At 47.9% G+C, this 24030-nt stretch overlaps 1 protein-coding gene across 1 annotated transcript in view; it reads left to right on the top strand.

The window, feature by feature from the left end:
- TRPC4 (transient receptor potential cation channel subfamily C member 4) overlaps nt 1–24030 on the top strand; it is a 130963-nt gene extending 106933 nt beyond the window's left edge. Inside the window, exons 6-11 of the mRNA XM_056848067.1 lie at nt 4323–4636; nt 11963–12158; nt 19050–19244; nt 21138–21179; nt 22035–22124; nt 23307–24030. Coding sequence (XP_056704045.1) covers nt 4323–4636; nt 11963–12158; nt 19050–19244; nt 21138–21179; nt 22035–22124; nt 23307–24026 — 1557 coding nt within the window. The 3' untranslated portion in view covers nt 24027–24030. The remainder of the gene's footprint in view (nt 1–4322; nt 4637–11962; nt 12159–19049; nt 19245–21137; nt 21180–22034; nt 22125–23306) is intronic.

Genomic DNA, 24030 nt, shown 5'->3' with positions numbered 1-24030 from the left:
CCTATGATGAGACAAACCAAAATGAATAAAGATATAGTGCTGGAAGATGGGACCCCCAGGTCGGATGGCACTCAATCTGCTACTGGGGTAGAGCAGAGGACAAGTACGAGTAGCGCTGTTCTTAATGATGCGATTGGACTAAAGCCGAAAGGACGTTCAGTGGTTGACATGACTAGATGCAAAAGGAAAGTCCGAAGCTGTTCAACGCATAAAATAGGAACATGGAATGTGAGAAGCATGAATCAGGGTAAGCTTGAAATTGTTAAACAAGAAATGGAACGTATGGACATTTCAGTCCTGGGAATAAGTGAATTAAAGTGGACTGGATTAGGACATTTTCAATCAGAAAATTACAAAGTGTTTTATTCAGGGAATGACAAAAAGAGAAGAAACGGAGTTGCTTTAATAGTGAGGCAAGATGTAGCAAAGGCAGTCAGGAGCTATAATGCAAAGTCTGACCGAATAATATCAATCAGACTTCAGGGAAAGCCTATCAACATAAGCATCCTTCAAGTTTATGCCCCAACTACAGATGCTGATGAGGAAGAAATTGAAAGTTTTTATGCCAGTGTTCAGGAAGAAATTGATCACACACCTAAACAAGATATGCTGATAATCATAGGTGACTGGAACGCAAAAGTAGGAAACAAAGCAGAATCAAATGTTGTTGGCAGATTTGGGCTAGGAGCACGGAATGAAGCAGGAGAACGCCTCGTAGAATTCTGTTCATTGCAAACACATGTTTCAGACAACCAAATAGACGACTGTATACATGGACATCACCAGACGGCCAGTATAGAAATCAAATAGATTATATAATTGGAAGCAGAAGATGGAGAAGCTCTATTCTCTCGGCCAAAACAAGACCAGGAGCCAACTGCGGTACAGATCATGAATTGCTAATATCGAAAATAAAGATAAAGCTTAAGAAAAACACCAAAATATTCATAGCACCAAAATACAATCTAAGCAATATTCCGGAAGAGTTTAAAGACCATGTAAGGAACAGATTTGCATTACTAAGTTCAAGTGAATGTAAACCTGAAGAACTATGGGTGGAAACTAGAGATATTATCAAGGAAGAATGTGCAAAGACTATTCCTGTAGCCAAAAGAAAAGAAAAACCTCGATGGATGTCTGAGGAAACTCTTAAAATTGCCAGAGATAGACAAGAAGCAAAAGTAGAAGGTGACAGAAATAGAATCAAAAGTCTAAGTGCAACGTTCCAGCGACTAGCACGTAGAGACAAAGAGACCTATTATAATAACCAGTGTAAAGAAATAGAAGAGAACAACAAAAAAGGAAGAACAAGAGATCTGTTCCACAAGATCCAAGAAATCAAAGGGAAATTTAAAGCACGGTTAGGCATGCTGAAAGATCAGCATGGAAATACATTAACTGAACAGGACAAAATAAAGAAAAGGTGGGAACAATACACTGAAGAACTATACAGAAGAGATGAAAGGATAAAAGATTCTTTCCAAGAAGAATCTTTTGAAGAAGAACCTACAGTTTTAGAAAGTGAAGTGAAAGCTGCATTGAGAGCAATCGGGAGAAACAAATCACCAGGAGCAGATGGGATATCAATAGAGCTATTCCAAGCCACAGAAACGGAGTCCATCAAAATCTTGACAAGAATATGCCAACAGATATGGAAAACAAAACAATGGCCCACAGACTGGAAACAATCCATTTACATTCCAATTCCCAAGAAAGGAGACATCAAAGATTGCAACAACTATCGGACCATTACATTAATTTCTCATGCAAGTAAAGTGATGCTCAAAATCTTACAGCAAAGGCTGTTACCATATATGGAACGAGAAATGCCTGATGTTCAAGCTGGTTTCAGAAAAGGAAGAGGCACTAGAGATCATATTGCAAATATACGCTGGTTACTGGAGCGTACGAGAGAATTTCAGAAGAAAATCAACTTGTGTTTCATAGATTACAGCAAAGCTTTTGACTGTGTGGATCATGAAAAGCTATGGCTGGTTTTAAAGGAAATGGGTGTGCCACTTCATCTGATCGTTTTGATGCGCAACCTGTACTCTGGACAAGAGGCCTCAGTTAGAACAGAATATGGAGAAACGGAATGGTTTCCAATTGGCAAAGGTGTCAGACAAGGATGTATTTTATCTCCCTATCTCTTCAATCTATATGCAGAACATATTAGGAAAGCTGGATTAGATTTAGATGAAGGTGGAGTGAAAATTGGAGGGAGGAACATTAATAATTTGAGATATGCTGATGACACTACATTATTGGCAGAAAATAGTGAAGATTTGAAACAACTATTGCTGAAAGTTAAAAGAGAAAATGCCAAAGCAGGACTACAGCTGAACATCAAGAAAACAAAAGTAATGACTACAGGAGAATTACACAACTTTAAGGTTGACAATGAGGAAACTGAAATTGTTCAAGACTTTCTATTCCTTGGCTCCACCATCAACCAAAAGGGAGACTGCAGCCAAGAAATTAGAAGGAGATTGAGACTGGGAAGGGCAGCCATGAAGGAGCTAGAAAAGATTTTGAAGTGTAAGGATGTGACTCTGGCCACCAAGACTAGATTAATTCATGCCATCATATTCCCTATTACTATGTATGGGTGTGAAAGCTGGACAGTGAAGAAAGCTGATAGGAAGAAAATAGATTCCTTTGAAATGTGGTGTTGGAGGAGAGTGTTACGGATACCGTGGACGGCCAAAAAAACAAATCAGTGGGTTATAGATGAAATCAAGCCTGAACTGACCCTAGAAGCTAAAATGACTAAACTGAGGCTGTCGTATTTTGGTCACGTCATGAGACGACAAGAGTCACTGGAAAAGACCGTCATGATAGGAAAAGTTGAGGGCAGCAGAAAAAGAGGAAGACCCAACAAGAGATGAATTGACTCAATAAAGGAAGCCACAGCCTTCAATTTGCAAGATCTGAGCAAGGCTGTCAAAGATAGGACATTTTGGAGGACTTTCATTCATAGGGTCGCCATGAGTCGGAAGCGACTTGACGGCACTTAACACACACACATGGGCTTTGTACTTTATAATATTGTATTTTTAGCTGAAGAAGTACTGATGCAAAAAACGACCAGGTCTGGGACAATTGTCATACAATCATAGAGTTGGAAGGGACCACCACAGTCATCTAGTCTAACCCCCTGCACAATACAAGAAATTCACAACTACCTCCCCCCCACACACATACACACTCTGTGACCCCTACTCCATGCCCAGAAGATGGCCAAGGTGCCCTCCCTCTCATCATCTGCCTAAGGTCATAGAATCAACATTGCTGACAGACGGCCATCTAACCTCTTAGAAACCTCCAGGGAAGGAGAGCTCACTACCTCCCGAGGAAGCCTGTTCCACTGAGGAATTGCTCTGACTGTTAGAAAACCGTCTGTCTTCCTTCGTCTGTCCTCCGTCATTGTCTTCTTCGGCGGACCACATCACTGATGCAGAACACAACTGTGAACTGTGTTTTGGATTCCCCTTATCTGTTTCTGCAAAATATTTATGCAACTATGGACACCTTGGACTGTTGCCTAGTTTAAGTTGCTGATTGCACTTGGTATCCTTTAATCTGGGGTTTCGTTTATTCTATATAATTGGTTGTAATTGTACAGCGGTGTGGTTTTTCTACGTTTGTATGGTTATTGTGGTATTTTGCAGCGCACATATCTGCCTGTGATGTGGAATCTGTCACTTATGTAATCATAGAAACTCATGATATTTTCTGCACCTCGTTGTTATCTTGGCTTTGTAATTGGCTTACTTCGCAGTGCTCACTGTGAGAGAAAAGTCCCCCCCGCAACCCAATTGCTGCATAAAAAAGCAATTAAAGCATTTTAAGAACAAAAAAAAAGGAGCAATCTGAAAGGGGAGGAGAAATCCAAGCCTCGGTTTTGAAAAACCTTTCTTCTGCTCAGAAAGAACTCCCAGGAAACAGGGAGCATTTGAATCCCCGCCTCTTTACACGCTGCTTTGTAATTGGCTGTGAGAGAAACCAAGCTTGCATGTCGCAAACTTTGCCTTATGCACAGGGATTTATCCGGGCTGAGCTCAGGGGAGAGGGAAGAATCGGGTTAATAGAGGTATGGTAAGTCCCGGGATTTGTGAGGGCTGGCAGCAAGGTCATCTCTCACGGACGGAAAACTCATGCATAACTAACTCCAAGGAACAACCGAGACAGACCAGGGGTGAACGTGAGTGAAAGTACCCATGCATAAAAGATCTTAAGAGTAATTTAGCGCCCCCCGCCCCAAATGTACCCAGGCATGCTTAGTCACTCACTCCAACAGGATCTTTCTTGTTTCCTTGCAGTACAGCGGGCTGGTGCCAAGAGAGAGCTGGGACATGTGGCACCCCACCCTGGTGGCTGAGGCCCTCTTTGCCATCGCCAACATCTTCAGCTCTCTGCGCCTGATCTCCTTGTTCACAGCCAATTCTCACCTGGGACCCCTGCAGATTTCGCTCGGAAGGATGCTACTGGACATCTTGAAATTCCTGTTCATCTACTGCCTCGTGCTACTGGCCTTTGCCAATGGATTGAACCAGCTGTACTTCTACTACGAAACGAACGAAGCCAATAATTGCAAAGGGATACGGTGCGAGAAACAAAACAATGCCTTTTCAACGTAAGTTTTAAATTGTGCGGCATTGTCTTTGTGGTTCAGAGTGTTCTGTTCATCCATTCTGTTTGTGAGAGTCCCAATCCCCTGTGCTACTTCGCCAAATCACTTGCTCAGACTTGATGCTGAAACAAAGGATTTATTGAAGGCTTCAGAAGATTTGAGCAGACACGGATTCAAAGTTACAAGTGAACTAGCTTATCGGGGTTACAGTATATATCTACTACAGGGCAAAAGGTTCACACTCCTGTTGTGAGAAACTGCAAGACAGATTGGTGCAATACAAAACATCAAACAGTCCCAAGGAGACAGTGAGGGCTATCAGCACTTCAAGGCCGGACTCGGCCTGAGGGAGTGGAGGCAGGAAGCGCAGCAGGGGAGGGAGAGCTGGCACCTGGGCAAGATAGATGGGACGTGAGACCCAGGAAGGCACGGGGAGGTGTGAACTGTTCTTTACGAGTTCAAAGGGGTGGGAATGAGGGACCTGGAGAAGTCAGAAACACATGGCCCTCACATTCTGCCCCCCTTAAGGCCCCCCTCCCGCGAGGTCGGGAGGCCGAGGCTTATCAGGATAAGCGCAATGAAACTCCTGAACGAGGCGAGGGGCCGCCATGTGGGGGGCTGCAACCCATTCATCGTGCGCGGGACCCAGATGTTTCCATCGGACAAAGTAGAACAGTTTCCCCTTTTCCCATTTGCTGTCTAAGACCTTGGACACTTCCATGTGCGTATCCCCTCCCACAACTGTCGGCAGCTCAGGTTTGGGTGGGGGATGGAATTGAGGAGCGGCTACGTAGGGTTTGAGTAGACTGATATGGAAGACGGGGTGGACGCCCCGCAAAGTCTTCGGAAGGTCCAATTCCACCGTGACCTCGTTGATCACCCGGGATATGGGGAAGGGACCCACGTAACGATCATTGAGTTTTTTGCAAGGTCGGAGAGAGCGCAGGTTTTTGGTGGAGAGATAAACCTGTTCTCCCACCTTGAGTTCCCACCCCGGGGAGCGATGCTTGTCTGCTTGCTCTTTGTATTTACGCTTGGCCTGTTCAAGGTTCTTTTGTAACCAGGGCCAAGAGGATCGGACTACTTGCACCCACTCCTGAACTTCGGGTATCGCCTCGAGTTCTGGGGTGACGGGAGTGGAGCCGAAGGGGCCAAAGTCTGTCCCGTACACCACCCGGAAAGGGCTAAATCCCGTTGAGGAGTGGGGAGCATTGTTATACGCATACTCAGCAAAAGGTAGCAGGTCAACCCAATTGTCTTGGTGATAATTGACATAACACCTGAGGTAACATTCAACTACTGCATTCACTCGTTCGGTTTGCCCATCGGTCTGCGGGTGGTAGGCTGAAGAGAGTCCTTGCTCTTCCACCCCCATCAATTTTAGGAAGGCTCGCCAGAATTTGGCAACAAACTGGACCCCCCTGTCGGAGAGAACCTTCCTGGGGACCGAGTGAAGCCTGAGGACATGGGTGATAAACAACCTGGCCAGTCCCTGGGCCGAGGGGAGTCCGGCACAGGGCACAAAGTGGACCTGTTTGGAGAACAGGTCCGTGATTACCCAGAGTACTGTTTTGCCCCGGCTGGGAGGCAGATCGGTGATAAAGTCCATGGCTATCACCTCCCAGGGTCGGGAGGGGACTTCCAAGGGTTTCAGAAGCCCGGGAGGCTTTCCCATTCTTTTCTTGGCCGTGGCGCAGGTGGGGCAGCTGCGCACGTACAGTTCCTTGTCGGCTCTCATGCTAGGCCACCAAAATTGCCGTCTAACAAGGTGTAGGGTTTTTACGAAGCCAAAGTGACCCGCAAGTTTGGCACCGTGGACTAATTCCAACACTTCCTTGCGGAGAGGCGCCGGGACATAAAGTTTTCCCCCTAGTGTCCACCAGGAACCCTGCTGCTCCATGCCGGAAGGAAGAGCCTGCTGCTCCGCCTCCAGTAAGGAGGCGTCCCGGAGGCGCTGCTGAAACGCCTCCGGGATTCCCTTGAGCAAGGGATCGCCGGGTGAGCGAGCTTGCGATCTGGTGGTGACGGCCAGTCCCTGGACTTCCCCTCGTTGTTCGGGGGTAAACAGGGAGTCCACGGGACGGTCGAAATCATTGCGGTACTGGGGCAGTCGGGATAGAGCATCGGCCAGGGCATTCTCTTTACCGGGAACGTGTTTGAGTGTGAACCGGAATTTGGCGAAAAACTGAGCCCAACGAATTTGTTTCGCGTTGAGCTTTCGGGCTCCTTTGAGAGCCTCCAAATTCTTGTGATCGGTCCACACCTCAAATGGACTCTCTGCCCCCTCCAGGAAGTGCCTCCAAATGGTGAGGGCATGCTTGACTGCTGCCGCCTCCTTCTCCCAAATGGCCCAGTTAATCTCGGACTGGGAAAACTTCTTAGAGAAGTAGGCGCACGGCCGTAAGGCGCCGCCGCCTTCCCGTTGCAGCAGCGCCCCTCCCATAGCTACATCCGAAGCGTCCACCTGGACTACAAAAGGTTTGTTGCAGTCCGGGTGGGCCAGGACCGGTTCGGACGAAAAGAGCAGTTTTAAATTATCAAAGGCCTGCTGACAAGGAGGAGACCACTGCAAACGGGCGGAAGGCAGAGCGGCGTTTGCCCCTTTTCCCTTGGTGCGCAAGAGGGAAGTGAGGGGAAGGGCCACCTGGGCGAAGTTGGGGATAAAGTTGCGGTAGAAATTGGCAAACCCCAGAAATTGCTGTAACTGTCTGCGTGTGGAGGGGGGTTCCCAATCCTTAACCGCCCGAACCTTGTCGGGGTCCATCTCCAAACCGTGGTGAGAGATGACATATCCCAAGAACGTTATGGAAGGTTGGTGAAATTCACACTTGGACACTTTAGCATACAATTTATGGTCCCTAAGCCGCTGGAGAACCTCACGCACCAGACGGACATGTTCTTCCATAGTTTCCGAATAAATGAGAATGTCATCTAAAAACACTACCACCCCACGAAACAGCAAATCATGTAATACATCATTAATCAATTGCATGAATACGCTGGGAGCCCCCGAAAGTCCGAACGGCATGACTAAGTATTCAAACATGCCAAAACAGCTGGAGAAGGCTGTCTTGGGTTCATCCCCCTCCTTGATACGGATGCGGTGGTAGGCTTCCACCAAATCCAATTTGGTGAAAATTCGGCCCTCCTTCAATTGTGCTAGCAGGTCTGGAATGAGAGGGAGGGGGTAAGAGTTAGACTGGGTGACAGCGTTCAGCCTGCGAAAGTCAATGCACAGTCTCAAATCCCCTGTCTTCTTCTTGACGAAGAAAGCAGGGGCAGAATACGGGGCTTTAGACGGGCGGATAAAACCCCGGGCTAAGTTGGTGTCCAGGTAGTCCCGTAAGACCGCTTTCTCATTAGGGCTCATGGGATAAACCTTTCCCTTGGACAGCTTGCCTTCCCCCACAATCTCAATGGCGCAGTCGGTTTCTCGGTGTGGGGGCAGTTCATCACATTCCCTTACATCGAATACATCCGCGAACTGTGCATATTTGGAGGGTAGCTGGGGTGGAGCGGTAACAGGCGCCGGGGAGCCCACCAACGCGGCGGCTGGGGTGCAGAATACTTGGTCCTTATCATGCAGGAGGCAGGGGTCCTCGGGGAAAGTAAGTGTCCGTTTAACCCAGTCTATGGAGGAATTATGTCCCCGCAACCAATTCATCCCTAACACCACGGGGGCTACAATGGGGGCGATGGTAAAATAAAGTCTTTCCCAATGTTCCCCAACAGCCATGACCACTGCCGTGGTGCGGTGGGTAACCGGCCCTTTTTTTAAATCACTACCGTCCATTTGTGAAAAACGGAGGGGGGCCGGGAGCCGTTTGCGCCTGACGCGTAACTTCTTGGCAACTTCCTCACTCATTAAAGTCCGGGCGCACCCGGAGTCAACCAAGGCGGGAAACTCTAATCTCGGGCCTCCCTTGGCTAGGGAAAGGTGGACTCTGATATACACATTTTCCTCTTGGGCGCTTACCATTGGGGGAGCTCCTTGCACAACAATCAGAACGGTCTGCTGAGGAGCCCCTCTTACAGCAGACCGACGGCGTTTTTTGCCGGCATCTCCCACTCTTCCTCCTCGCTGGACGAAGGAGATGGGGTGATTGTATTCCGTGACTCGGCAGAGTCAAAGGTGGCATTTGTAATCCGGGATCCCGATGGACCGGAGGAAGTGGAAGCTTCTTCTTGGGTGCGCGCGTGCAGCGCCGAGGGTGCGCTCCGGCGTCCGGGAGCACTACTCCGGCGTCGAGGTTGGCCCTCCGCCGGGGCTTTCTCCGGTTCGGTCAGACGGGGCGGGGGAGGACGCCCGGTACGGGACGGGCATTGCGAGGCGAAGTGGCCCTTGCCTCCGCATACCAAGCACACTCCCGCTTCGAAGCGCTTGCGGCGTTCAGCGGCCGAGGGGCCGCTGCCGCCCGGTGCTCGGGGATCTCTGGGCCCGCCTGGTTTGTCCCCTCGCCGCTGAAGATCGCGACCGGTCCGCTGCTTGGACAGATTCAGTAGTTGCTTACGATTTTCTATGTCTGCCGCATGGCGTACCCAACCCTCGACATCAGGGGGGTTACCCTGCATGAAAGCCCAGTGTTGCAGGTCCGGATTCAATCCCTCCCTGAAGCACTGTACCCGGGTGGCTTCACTCCAATCCAAGATTCTACTCGATAGGGACTGGAATTCGCTTGCATACTGCGCCACCGACTTAGTCCCTTGGCGCAGCTGCATCAAGTTGGCCTTAGCCCGCTCCCCCAGGTTCGGGTCCTCGAACCGGTTCCGGAGAGCAACCATAAACTCATCTAGACTCCTTAGTACAGGGGAGCGGAGTTCGTACTGCAGCACCATCCAGGCTGCCGCCTCGCCTTGCAGGAGGGAGGCCACGTACTGGACCCGGGACTCCTCGGAGGTGAAGGTCCGGCCCTGCTCACGCATAAAAATGTCCACTTGGACCAAAAAGAAAGTCAACTGATCCCCCGACCCATCGATCTTCAGGTCACGGCGGGTCGGGGCGCTAGGAGGGACGGGAGGGGTTACTGGTGCCCCGTCTGGGGGGTTACCGGGGGGTGGCTGTACCTTCAGCGCGTCCAGAGCGGCTGCCATCTGGCCCATCACAGCTTGCATGGTGTCCATGCGTGCCAGCATGGTCTGGCGCTCCTCTTGCCATTGCCTCCGTTCCTCCTCCATCAGGGCCTCCCTTCGTGCGAGGTCGCCTTCGAGTCCCGTGCCGGATAAAGCCAAGCGGCGGTGTTTCGCCTCGGTCCGGGAGAGCGACCAGTCCTTGGGGGAGTCCAGCCAGGAGTTGAAAGGGTTCTTGGGCTTCGTACCCAAGTCCGGTCCCGGCTTAGGGACCACGGGTATCTTCCGTTTGGCTTCCTCCTCCTTAGGGTCTGGAAGCACCGGTGCCTCGCGCTTGTCCGGCGAACCGGGGGGGGTAGTGGGATCCTCCTCACCTTGCATCGCTGTCCCGTGCGTTACAGGTGCAGAGCGAAAAAGGTAGGGACTTGTAACTTAATGTGAGAGTCCCAATCCCCTGTGCTACTTCGCCAAATCACTTGCTCAGACTTGATGCAGAAACAAAGGATTTATTGAAGGCTTCAGAAGATATGAGCAGACACGGATTCAAAGTTACAAGTGAACTAGCTTATCGGGGTTACAGTATATATCTACTACAGAGCAAAAGGTTCACACTCCTGTTGTGAGAAACTGCAAGACAGATTGGTGCAATACAAAACATCAAACAGTCCCAAGGAGACAGTGAGGGCTATCAGCACTTCAAGGCCGGACTCGGCCTGAGGGAGTGGAGGCAGGAAGCGCAGCAGGGGAGGGAGAGCTGGCACCTGGGCAAGATAGATGGGACGTGAGACCCAGGAAGGCACGGGGAGGTGTGAACTGTTCTTTACGAGTTCAAAGGGGTGGGAATGAGGGACCTGGAGAAGTCAGAAACACATGGCCCTCACACTGTTACACTAATTGATTGCTAGCTCATGACCTGAGTTCGATCCCGACAGAAGTCAGTCTCAGGTAGCCGGGTCAAGGTTAACTAAGCCTTCCATCCTTCCGAGGTTGGTAAAATGAGTACCCAGCTTGCTGCTGGGGGTAAAGGAAAGGTGACTGGGGAAGGCACTGGCAAACCACCCCGTAAACAAAGTCTGCCTAGTAAACGTCGGGATGTGACGTCACCCAATGGGTCAGGAATGACCTGGTGCTTGCACAGGGGACCTTTACCTTTAGTAAATTAAACTTAATTTATAGAATGTGTCCTTGCTTTGGGGAGGGGCTGTGGCTCAGGGGTAGAGCATCTGCTTGATATACAGGAGGTCCTAGGTTCAATCCCTGGCATCTCCAGTTAAAGGAACCAGGCAAATAGGTGATGTGAAAGACCTCTGCTTGAGACCCTGGAGAGCCACTGCCAGTCTGAGTGGACAATACTGACTTTGATGGACCAAGGGTCGGATTCGGTAGAAGGCAGCTTCATGCGTTGATGTGCTCCAACCAGAGACTATGCTTATTTTCTCATGCTTTGCCTAACACTGTTCACACTTCCTGTTTTATCCCCATTTTGCCTGTGGTGTGATATTTGGGGTGTGTTTTTTTTTTTTTAAGTAGTTTGCATATACATGCATCCCAGCACTTCAGGTTTCAACTCTGTCTTTGATGCCTCTGGAAATTAAATATCTGCATGCGAGGAGGGCCAGTTCTTGACATGAGTGCACAAGAACACCCACACTACTATATTTATTGGGCATTAGTGCCAGCTATGTGCATGGCACTGGTGCTGGTTACCCAGGGCCAATGTATTCCTTTGTAACCCTCCCTCCCATAACTAAAACAAAGAATATAATAAATATTGCCACACGTGCTTGCATAGTAGCTGGTGTGTAAAGGGAGAGGGAAGCCCTTGGGTACTGATCAGTAATAAGAGCACAGGTGTGTTGAAACAACAGGTATCCCTGTTTCCCCCCTGTGAAATGCAACCGGGATGATATAGTGGTTAAGAGCAGTGGTTTGGAGCGGTGGACTGTGATCTGGAGAACCGGGTTCGATTCCCCACCCCTCCACATGAGCGTGGGAGGCTAATCTGGTGAACTGGATTCGTTTCCCCACTCCTGCACACGAAGCCAGCTGGTGACCTTGGGCTAGTCACAGCTCTCTCAGCCCCACCTACCTCACAAGGTGTCTGTTGTGGGGAGGGGAAGGGAAGGTGATTGTAAGCCGGTTTGATTCTTCCTTAAGTGGTAGAGAAAAATCAGCATATAAAAACCAACTCTTCTTCTTCTTTTTCTTCTTCTTTTCTTCTTCTGCCTGCATGATTGAAATTCTCCTTTTCTTTCCCCCCAGGTTATTTGAAACCCTCCAGTCGCTGTTTTGGTCTGTCTTTGGACTCATCAACCTGTACGTCACTAATGTGAAAGCCCGACACGAGTTCACCGAGTTCGTTGGGGCCACCATGTTTGGCACTTACAATGTCATCTCGCTGGTTGTCCTGCTCAACATGCTGATAGCCATGATGAACAACTCCTACCAGCTCATTGCAGTCAGTTCCTTTCCTCTCTTCTGTGTCTTATTTTATACATTTATTTTACTTCATTCGTTTATACCCCGCCTTTCTCCCCAAAGGATACCCAAAGTGGCTTACGTCCTTCTCCTCTCCTCCATTGGGGAGGGGCCATAGCTCAGTGGTAGAGCCTCTGCTCAGCATGCAGAAGGTCCCAGGTTCAATCCCCGGCATCTCCAGTTAAAGGAATTAGGCAGGTAGGTGATGTGAAAGACCTCTACCTGAGACCCTTGAGAGCCGCTGCCAGTCAGAGTAGACAATACTGACTTTGATAGACCAAGGGTCTGATTCAGAATCGAGCAGCTTCATGTGTTCATTTGGGGAGGGGCAGTGGTTCAGTGGTGGAGCATCTGCTCGGCATGCAGAAGGTCCCAGGTTCAATCTCCGGCATCTCCAGTTAAAGGGACCAGGCAGGTAGGTGATGTGAAAGACTCCTTCCTGAGACCCTGGAGAGCTGCTGCCGATCTGAGTAGACTATACTGACTTTGATGGACCAAGGGGCTGATTCGGTATAATGCAGCTTCATGTGTTCATGTGTGTTCATTTTATCCTCACAACAACCCTGTGAGGGAGGTTAGGCTGAGAGAGTGGGACTGACCCAAGGTCACCCAGCAAGCTTCCATGGCATGAGTACCTAGCTTCGAACCTGGGTCTCTAGTCCAACAGTCTTAACCGTTATACCACACAAATAGTTTGTGTTAGTTGCACTGCGCTCACCACAGGCAGTTGTGTTGTGATTCTGCAGGACTCAGAGCTGCTAAAGAGGTCAGTGTAAGTTTTTGCTTTTGCTTGTGCCTCAGCTGTTTGGGAGCTTCAGCTGAGGCTGGTGTGTGAGAGAGTGAGTTAGTGTGTGAGAGAGAGTGTGGGTGAGGGGTGCTTGGGGCCTGTTGGAGAGGCCCGCGCTCTGCTGTTGGCATTGAGGGGTGGGACTGAGAGTTGTTCATTTAGAAGCCTGCGCTCGCCAGGCTTTTGGTGCAAGCCGAAGGGCGAGAGCACAAGGGTTCTTGGCCTGTGGCTCTTAGCCTGGGGGTCGTGTCTGGGGGTCTTGAAACGAAGTTTGTATTTGCAGTTTACTCTGAAACCAGGAGTGTCGTGAAGCTTTTAGTAGGGTTACCATTGAGGGAGTGTGCAAGACACCATACCATGTCTGCAATGAATCAAAGCGGAACGGCTGGTGAGAGAGTGGAGGCAGTGACGTGTAAGGTTTGTGGAATGTTTGTTTTCCTACCCGAGGGTAACTGCAATTACACATGCAGTAAGTGTAAGTTGGTGGTTCTACTGGAGGAGAAAGTCAGGGGACTCGAGGCATGCTTGTCTACACTGCAGAGTATAAAAGAGGGGGAGGAGTGCATGGACCAAACTCTTGAAAACCTCTTGGGAGGACAAGAGAAGGAGGGCCAAATAACTCAGTGTAGGGAGGGGGACCCATCTCAGAAGGAGAATATGTGGAAGAATGTTACCCACAGAAATAGGAAAGTCAGGAGAGATTCTGTTCCTCTGCTGCTTAGCAATCGGTTTCAAAACCTCCCTATAGATGCTGAGCCTGGATCATTGGAAGAAAGGTTCAGCGCCCAGTCCTCTCTGGTCTCTCAGGTTCCTGTGGATGACAGGACTCAAACGTCTGCTCCCCAATGTAGGAATAGGCGAGTGTTGGTTATTGGGGATTCCCTACTGAGAGGGGTAAAGTGTGTCGACCAGACTTGTTGTCTCGAGAGGTGTGTTGTCTGCCGGGGGCGCGCATCCAGGATGTGACGGAAAGTCTGGATAGAGTTGTTAGACCCACAGATCATTATCCCTCCCTTCTTATTCATGTGGGAACAAACGATACTGCCTGGCACAGCCCAGAAAGTATTAAAAGGGACTATACAGCTTTGGGTAAAAAGGTGAAGGAACTGGGAGCACAGGATGTGTTTTCGTCGGTTCTTCCTGTAGTAGGCCGTGGATTGGGACGAGAATGAAAAATTCTGGAAATAAATGAGTGGCTGCGTCGATGGTGTCGCCAGGAAAGGTTTGGTTTTTTTCGACCATGGCTTATGCTACCTGGATAATGCTCTTCTATTGGGAGATGGCTTGCACCTCACAAAGGTGGGTAAAAATGTGTTTGGCCACAGCCTTGCAAGCCTGATAAGGAGGGCTTTAAACTAAATCTTCCGGGGGAGCGAGACGTTAATTTCAAGCTTCAAGTGAGGACAATTACTGCAAATATAGATAGGAACAAATTGCAGAGGGTAGCACATACGCAAGGAAAGACAGTTCAAAAACTTAACAATGAGAGGGAAACAATCTAAAATAAGCTGCCAAGAGGAAGGACCTGTGGTCTAAGGTGTCTCTACACTAATGCACAGAGCATGGGAAATAAGCAGGATGAATTAGAACTGTTAATAGTACAAAGCAAATATTATATAATAGCATTACGGAAACCTGGTGGGACAAGTCTCATGATTGGAATGTATTAATTGAAGGGTATAACCTATTTCGGAGAAATAGACCAAATCGGAAGGGGGGAGGAGTAGCATTATACGTTAGGGGTGATTACACCTACGAGGAGATCCAGGTCTTAGACACTGGAACCCAGCTTGAAACCATCTGGGTAAAAATTAAGGGGGAGAAAAATAGTGATGTCATTGTGGGGGTATATTATAGACACCCAAGCCAGACTGAGGCTTTCCTGGAACAGATGTCCAAACATTCAAAAAAGAGAGATGTAGTAGTAATGGGAGATTTCAATTATCCTTACATCTGTTGGAAGGCTAACTCTGCCAAAACGACTAGGTCCAACAAATTCCTCACTTCCCTTGCAGACAACTTCATAGTCCAAAAAGTGGAAGAAGCTACAAGGGGAACAGCCATTTTGGATCTGATCTTAACCAATAATGATGACTTGGTTTATGGGGTAGAAGGAGTGGGATCTTTAGGTGGGAGTGACCATGTTCTCCTGGAGTTTGTTATACAGCAGATAGGAGAAGCAAGAAATAGTCAAACATGTATTCTAGACTTTAGAAAAGCTGATTTAAATAAATTTAGGGAACTACTGGGTGTGATCCCGTTGGTGAGAATATTGAATGAGAAGGGAGTACATGAAGGATGGGAAATTCTTAAAAGGGAAATATTGAAGGCACAATTTCAATCAATTCCCACGAGGAGAAAAAAAGGTAGAGGTTTGAAGAAACCAGGGTGGATGACTAAAGAACTTTTGGTTGAGATAGGATTTAAGAAGGGCATGTACAAGAAATGGAAAAAGGGAGAAATCAACAAAGAGGAATTCAAACAAGTAGCCAACACATGTAGGGAGAAAGTCAGGAAGGCTAAAGCGCAGAATGAGCTCCGGCTAGCTAGGGAAGTTAAAAACAAAAACAAATTATTATTTTTTGTTATGTCCATAACAAAAGGAAGATCAAGGTAATGATCGGGTCATTGTGTGGAGAGGATGGGGAGTTATTAATGGGAGGCAGAAAAGGCAGAATTACTTAACTCCTTTTTTGTATCAGTCTTCTCCCAAAAGGGGAATAGTCCTCAACCTGGGAATAATGGAGCAGAGGATGCAATAGGGGAATTACGGCATAGCATAGAATCTGAGATAGTACGGGAATACCTGGCTACTCTTGATGAATTCAAGCCTCCGGGACCGGACGAACTGCATCCAAGGGTGTTAAAAGAACTGGCTGAAGTGATTTCAGAACCACTGGCAATAATCTTTGAGAATTCATGGAGAACAGGAGAGGTTCCAGCAGACTGGAGGAGGGCTAATGTGGTCCCCATCTTTAAAAAGGGGAAGAAAGAAATCCTAAACAATTATCGCCCAGTCAGCCTGACATCAATACCAGGTAAAATACTAGAGCAGATGATTAAACAGACAGTCTGTAAGCACTTAGAAAGAAATGCCGTGATCACTGACAGTCAACATGGGTTTCTCAAAAACAGGTCATGCCAAACTAACCTCATTTCTTTTTTTGATAGAGTGACAAGTATAGTAGATGAAGGGAATGCTGTAGATGTAGTGTACCTTGATTTCAGTAAAGCCTTTGATAAAGTCCCCCATAACCTTCTTGAAACAAAGCTAGTAAAATGTGGGCTGGACACTGCTACTGTTAGGTGGATTGGTAATTGGTTGACCAACTGAACCCAAAGGGTGCTCATTAATGGCACAACCTCATCCTGGAGAGGAGTGACTAGTGGGGTACCACAGGGGTCTGTCCTGGGACCGGTACTATTTAATATTTTTTATAAATGACTTGTATGATGGAATAGAGAGCATGCTAATCAAATTTGCAGATGACACCAAGTTAGGAGGGGTAGTTAATACCCCGAAGGATAGGGTCAGAGTTCAGAATGGCCTTGATAGACTGGAGAGCTGGGCTATAAGTAATAAAATGGATTTCAATAGGGAGAAGTGTAAGGTACTTCACCTAGGCAGAAACAACATAAGGCACAGGTACAGGATGGGAGATAGTTGGCTTGACAACAGTACATGTGAAAAAGAGCTGGGAGTCTTAGTGGACCACAAACTGAACATGAGCCAACAGTGTGATATGGCGTCTAAGAAGGCCAATGCAATTCTGGGCTGCATCAATAGGAGTATTGTGTCTAGATCAAGGAAAGTAATACTACCACTGTATTCTGCATTGGTCAGACCTCACTTGGAATACTGTGTCCAGTTTTGGGCTCCACAATTTAAGAAGGATGTTGACAAGTTGGAGCGTGTCCAGAGGAGGGCGACCAGAATGGTCAGAGGTCTGGAATCCATACCCTATGAGGTGAGACTTAGGGAGTTGGGTTTTTTTAGTTTGGAGAAGGTTGAGGGGAGACATGATAGCCATGTTTAATTATTTGAAGGGATGTCATGTTGATGAGGGAACTAGCTTGTTCTCTGTTGTTCCAGAGACTAGGACATGGAGTAATGGATTTAAACTAATAGAAAAGTGATTCCACCTAAACATTAGGAAGAACTTTCTGATGGTGAGGGCTGTTCGATGGTGGAATGCACTGCCTCAAGAGGGTGGTGGAGTCCCCGTCTTTGGAGGTCTTTAAGCAGAGGCTGGATGGCCATCTGTCGGGAGTGCTTTGATTGTGGGATCCTGCATTGCGAGGCAAGGGTTGGGGTCACTGGGGATGTGGGGGGGAGGTAGTTGTTAATTTCCTGCATTGTGCAGGGGGTTGGACTAGATGACCCTGGTGGTCCCTTCCAACTCTATGATTCTATGATCAGCACGTGAGCTTTCTGAGAAGAAGAAATCTGATATGCATGCCAGGTCAACAGTGCAATCCTAAACAGAGTTACACCCTACTCATTTCACTGAAGTCCCCTGAGCTGTGAGTTCACTTGCTCTACCCCCGCCCCCGAAGGAAAAGAACTAGACCATATGAGAGAGTCCAGCCTAGCTTTTCCCCATCACATTTGGGGAAGGGTTGTGGCTCAGTGGTAGAGCCTCTGCTTGGCATGCAGAAGGTCCCAGGTTCTGTCCCCAGCATCTACATGTAAAGGGCCTAGGCAAGTAGGTGATGTGAAAGACCTCTGCCTGAGACCCTGGGGAGCCATGGAGTAGGGCTGTGGCTCAGTGGCAGAGCATCTGCTTGGCGTGCAGAAGATCCCAGCTTCAATCCCTGGCATCTCCAGGTAAAGGGACTAGGCAGGTAGGTGATGTGAAAGACCTCTGTCTGAGACCCTGGAGAGCCGTTCCAGTCTGAGTAGACATTACTGACTTTGATGGACCGAGGGTCTGGTTCAGTGGAAGGCAGCTTCATGCGTTCACATTCTACTGAAATTCTAGTGCCAAAGTTGATGATGGTTAGAGCTCTATCTGCTGTATTTTCATTCCACTCTTTCTACAAGGAGCTTATGGTAGATATGCATGCAGTGGTGGCGGAAAGTGCCGTCGAGCCGCAGTTGACTTACGGTGGCCCCGCAGGGTTTTCAGGGCAGGAGACATTCATAGGTGCTTTGCCATTGCCCGCCTCTGCATCATGACCCTGGATTTCTTTGGTGGTCTCCCATTCTAGTCCTAACCAGGGCCAAAATCTATGCTTCTGAGATTATTCGGGGCCACTTTGGCCCCGCTGACATTTTTTAAACCCCCATCTCCTTTCCATCCTTACCTGCTGCTTGCTGAGTCCGCTGTCAGCTTCAAAGCCTTCAGTTTCTCCCTGCCCCAGTCAAAATCCCGGGAGGGGGCGAAAAACTGGGAACCAGTACAGCCTTCAGTTTTTCATCCTGCCCCAGCCAAGCTCCATGTAGAGTTCAGCTGGGGGGGGGGGCGAGCCCAGCTTTCAGCTCTGCACCCCGTATTTTTCAGGTTTGGCTTTATTAACCCGAACATTTGCAATTTTCCAGGAAAAGCCAAACTAAGTATTCGTCTTTTTCCGGATTTTTTGAAAAATTCCGGGTTCGTTAAACCCGAAGCCGAAAAATACCGGGAAAAAATTGGTGCTCACCCCTTGGCTGATGGCTGCAATGGCATTTCTTCCTTCTCTTCACTGGAAAAGGAATGAGTCATTAAAAAAAAACCCATGCACTCTAACTGAAACCTTTCAGCTTCCAGAGACTTACTCTGGCTATTACATGTCTGAATAAAATTGGTGCTCCATGATGCCACAGTGCTGTTAAAAGCAGTAGGCTGATAACAACGATCCTTTGCCAGACATAAATCAATGTTTCCTCCGTTTGTCATTACCCTCTGCTGCCTTTGGGAGATTTAAAAGTGATAAGAGGGTCAGAGTGCTTCAGTAGGATGATTCAAGTTTTTTTTTTTGCTATCACCAAAAGTGTGATTTCGCAGTGCGTTTCATCTCATGTGGGATTCCAGTGATGGGCAAAGCTAAAAGCTTCCTCGCACCGTGCTGGCTTTAAGGTGTTTTCCTACTTCCTGTGTTCAGGATCATGCAGACATTGAATGGAAATTTGCTCGGACAAAACTGTGGATGAGTTACTTTGAGGAAGGAGGGACTCTTCCCACTCCCTTCAATGTGATCCCGAGTCCAAAATCTCTCTGGTACCTGATCGCCTGGCTGTGGAGACGAGTATGTCGGAAAAAAATCCGAAAGAAACCAGAGAGTTTTGGAACTATTGGGGTAAGTACTGCCCATTTCTTCCCCATCCTCATTGTCTTTTTAAAAAAAGGTAAAGGTCCCCTGTGCAAGCACCGGGTCATTCCTGACCCATGGGGTGATGTCACATCCTGACGTTTACTAGGCAGACTTTGTTTACGGGGTGGTTTGCCAGTGCCTTCCCCAGTCATCTTCCCTTTTCCCCTAGCAAGCTTCGGACTCATTTTACCGACCTCGGAAGGATGGAAGGCTGAGTCAACCTTGAGCCGGCTACCTGAAACCGACTTCCGTCGGGATCAAACTCAGGTCATGAGCAGAGCTTGGACTGCAGTACTGCAGCTTACCTCTCTGCGCCACTGTCTTTTACATGCAAATAATAAATAATTCAAACTTCCAGTATTTCAAATAACTTTTGAGAAAAGAAACATTTTAAAGTTATACATTCACAGAATTATACATTATCTTTATAAAAAATAATAGCTAAAAGACCTATAGGAGCCCTGTGGCGCAGAGTGTTAAGCTGCAGTACTGCAGTCAAAAGCTCTGCTCACGACCTGAGTTTGATCCCGACGGAAGTCAGTTTCAGGTAGCCGGCTCAGGGTTGACTCAGCCTTCCATCCTTCCGAGGTCGGTGAAATGAGTACCCAGCTGGCTGGGGGTAAAGGGAAGATGACTGGGGAAGGCACTGGCAAACCACCCCGCAAACAAAGTCTGCCTTGGAAACGTTGGGATGTGACATCACCCCATGGTTCAGGAATGACCTGGTGCTTGCACAGGGGACCTTTACCTTTTTTTTAAAAGACCTATATATGGCTTACCCAAGTTTTCCTAGTCTTATAGGCTAAAAAGTATTGCTAAAATGCCTATATATGGGTTACCGAAGTATTCCTAGTCTTGTAGGCTAAAAAGTATAGCTAAAAAGCCTATGTATGGCTTTCCCAAGTTTTCCTAGTCTTGTAGGCTAAAAATTATAGCTAAAAAGCCTATATATGGCTTTCCCAAGTTTTCCTAGTCTTGTAGGCTAAAAATTATAGCTAAAAAGCCTATATATGGGTTACCCAAGTATTCCTCATCTTGTGTGTGTGTGTGTGTAAGGTGCCGTCAAGTCGCAGTCGACTTATGGCAACCCCTTTGGGGGTTTTCATGGCAAGGGACTAACAGAGGTGGTTTGCCAGTGCCTTCCTCTGCACAGCAACCCTGGTATTCCTTGGTGATCTCCCATCCAAACACTAACCAGGGCCGACCCTGCTTAGCTTCTGAGATCTGATGAGATCAGGCTAGCCTGGCCCATCCAGGTCAGGGCATTCCTAGTCTTATAGGCTAAAAATTATAGCTAAAAGACCTATATATGGCTTACCCAAGTTTTCCTAGTCTTATAGGCTAAAATGTATTGCTAAAAAGCCTATATATGGGTTACCGAAGTATTCCTAGTCTTATAGGCTAAAAATTATAGCTAAAAAGCCTACATATGGCCTACTCAAGTTTTCCTAGTCTTGTAGGCACCTTAAAGACGAACAAAGTTTATTTCGAGTCAGGCCTCACTTCTTCAGATGCACATGAAAGGGAAAATGTGCACGAACATTTGTGACAGGGCGAAAAAAGGATGGGCAGGAGTGGAAGAGTGGTGGCCCACTGGAAATCCTGCAGATGTGAATCTCTGGGTATGGGACTGGAAAGGAATGGTTGTTACAATTAATGAACCATGAAAGAGGTCTGAGGGGTCGTGCCCACCATGGGTTTGAGTTCCAGAGAGACAAACAAGGACTATAAACCAGGTTTGGTGTGAAGCACTGTTTTCAGATTCCAGCTTATTTAAGAATGTATTAATCATCTATGTACAGTGGTCATCAAATTGTTCTTCTGGCTCCGCTAAAGTTTTCAAATATAATTCCAGCCAATTCATGTTCTATTTTTCAGAGGCGTGCGGCTGATAATTTGAGGAGACATCATCAATATCAGGTAAGTGTCCTTTATTTTGTTTTTGTTTTTTATTATTATCATTGGATGCAACTGGACTTTTTAGCATGGACCAGAACTACCTTAGCTCTCAAGGGGCCGGATCTGGCCCGCAGGGTTTATGTTTGACACCCCTGCACTAAACCATCCTGCTTTCTATCTGATTTACTTTACATCAGGGAAGACTGTGAGTGGCTAGATGCACAAGCTCTTGCCAATTCAATTATGCTCATTTGCGCATGGTTCAATCTTATTTATTTATTTATTTTAAGTTTTGTGTGTAAACCGCCTTTCACACTGGCATTCAGGGCATCCCTGTTTTGAATTTGCTTGTCCATTGTGGAAACAGAACTTGTTTTCGTGGCATTTCCCATTTTGCCTCACACTGAACTTTCCCTATACAGTGCATACATTTTCCAACATTATTTGGGCATCAAATCTACTGTATGTACTGCTATGCATATAAACAACTTTTGTTGTAAGTATCGGTGTTGTATAACTTACCCAGTGAGTAAAAGAAATAAAGGCATTCTCAATCGCAGCCGTGGATATGGGGGGATTGAAAATCTTCACAATGGCCAAATGCAAAAACCCAAAGGAACACAAAGGGGGTCTCTTTGTCCATCCTTCCCCCCTCCCCCACACACCATCCACTCATCAGTTCCAGTGAGGCTGAACCCGGTTCCCAGCTTGACCCCCAACAGCCAGTTCGCCCCCATTATGATTTCCTATGTTCATCTCTTCTAATTTCTCTTGGAGTGATATTTTAAAACCACTGGAAATGACGTCTTGCCTTCGCCAAGCATCAATCTGCATGGCTAGAGACCACTCAAACGACAGATTGTTCTTCTCTTTCAGGAGGTCATGAAAAATCTGGTTAAGAGATACGTGGCAGCGATGATAAGAGACGCTAAAACAGAAGAAGGGCTGACAGAGGAGAATTTTAAGGTGCTTGGTCTTCGCTTGGAGGGCTTTGGAACTGTGCATCTGCTTCATGAGCGAGCGCATTTAAGATACTATCTGCCTGAGAGTTCAGAACACAGTCAAGCCATTTGTATATCGATTTGTACCTGTGTAGTTAAGGTGGGGGATGTATTTGAGTGTGTGTGTGGAGGTAAGTCTCAACCTCTGCCTGTATCCCTCCCCCCCACCCGCCCTACAAAGCTTAGAGGGTGGCAGCCCCAGAAAGCAAAATAACAGAGCCACTGAGAGAGTGGCAAAAAAAGATGGAGATGCTGAACACCAGTCCTCATGTTGGGACAACAGTGCTTCCAGACTCCCTTCACAAGCAGACCAGCTGATGTGGAGTCACTCTGCTCTGGTTAGACCTCACCTAGAGTATAGTGTTCAGTTTGGGGCACCACAATTTAAGAAGGATGTAGACAAGATGGAATGTGTCCAGAGGAGGGCAACAAAGATGGTGAAGGGTCTGGAGACCAAGTCATAGGAGGAAAGGAGCAGGGTATGTTTTGCCTGAAGAGGAGAACACTGAGAGGGGATAGGATAACCATCTTCAAGTACTTGAAGGGCTGTCATATAGAGGAGGGTGCCAAGTTATTTTTGTTGCCCCAGAAGGTCGGACCAGGAACAACGGGTTGAAATCAAATCAAAAGAGTTTCCTTCTAGACATTAGGAAGAATTTTCTAACAGAGCGGTTCCTCAGTGGGACAGGCTTTCTCAGGAGATGGTGAGCTCTCCTTCCCTGGAGGTTTTTAAGCAGAGGCTAGATGGCCATCTGTCAGCAGATGATTCTATGACCTGAGGCAGATCATGAGAGGGAGGGTACCTTGGCCATCTTCTGGGCATGAAGTAGGGGTTACTGGGGGTGTGTGGGGCAGTTCATGAGAGGGAGGGCATCTTGGCCCTCTTCTGGGCATGGAGTAGGGGACACTGGGGTGTGTGGGAGAGGTAGTTGTGGATTTCCTGCATTGTGCAGGGGGTTGGACTAGATAACCCTGGTGATCCCTTCCAACTCTATGATTCTATGATTCTCTCCCGGGCTACCTCAGCCCCTCCTAGGGCACCAAAATCACCCTCCCTGGAAGGTTTCCAACCACTTTCAAATGTGAAACACTTTTTCTGCTAAGCGTTCCATGCTTTAAAAGCCACCTGTTTTCTGCTTGCATTTAGGAGTTAAAACAAGATATTTCCAGTTTCCGCTTTGAAGTCCTCGGTTTGCTAAAGGGAAACAAACTGCCCAACTTGCAGTCCTCAAAGACGGGCAAAGACGACGACTCTTTATCCGAGGCTGCGGAAGGAGACGAGACCGAAGGACAGGAGAAAGTGAAGCGGAGAACCCTGAGCCTTTTTGACATCACCACCATGATTCACCCGAGGGCCGCTGCGCGGGCCTCGGAGGCGCACATCCTGAGCAACGGGTCGGCCCTGAAGGCATCCGAGCCCCCCAAGGAAAAGCAGAAGAAGGTGAACTTCGTCTCCGACGTGAAGAAGTTCGGGTTCTTTCACAAACAGTCCAAAAACATCTCTGCCGAGCCAAGCGCCAATCCGATCTACTCCATCTCGGAAGAAGTCTCCCGTCAACAAATGGAGGAGCAACTGGAGGAAGCCAAGGAGGTGGAGGAGGAAGAGCTGGTGGTCAATTGCGAGTTGAACATCCATAGTCCCAGTGAGAAGAGCGCGGCGGGTGCTAAGGCGCGAGCTGAAACCGAGGCTTCAGATTCCAAGCTGGATGAGGCACCTTCCTCCGCCGACACAATGAATAGCACGAGGCAGGACTCTGAGCTGCTCACACCAAAGGATTTGCTGGACAAGGAGTTGGACTTCAGTAGGGACTCGGCTGGGAAACAAGAGACCGTAGAGCAGGACAATTACCTCACAACGAGGTTGTGATGGG

This window comes from Euleptes europaea, chromosome 4 (genome assembly GCF_029931775.1).
Source record: "Euleptes europaea isolate rEulEur1 chromosome 4, rEulEur1.hap1, whole genome shotgun sequence".
Lineage (NCBI taxonomy): Eukaryota > Metazoa > Chordata > Lepidosauria > Squamata > Sphaerodactylidae > Euleptes > Euleptes europaea.
The sequence above is the reverse complement of the archived record's forward strand: the minus strand, read 5'-3'. Positions and strand labels throughout refer to the sequence as shown.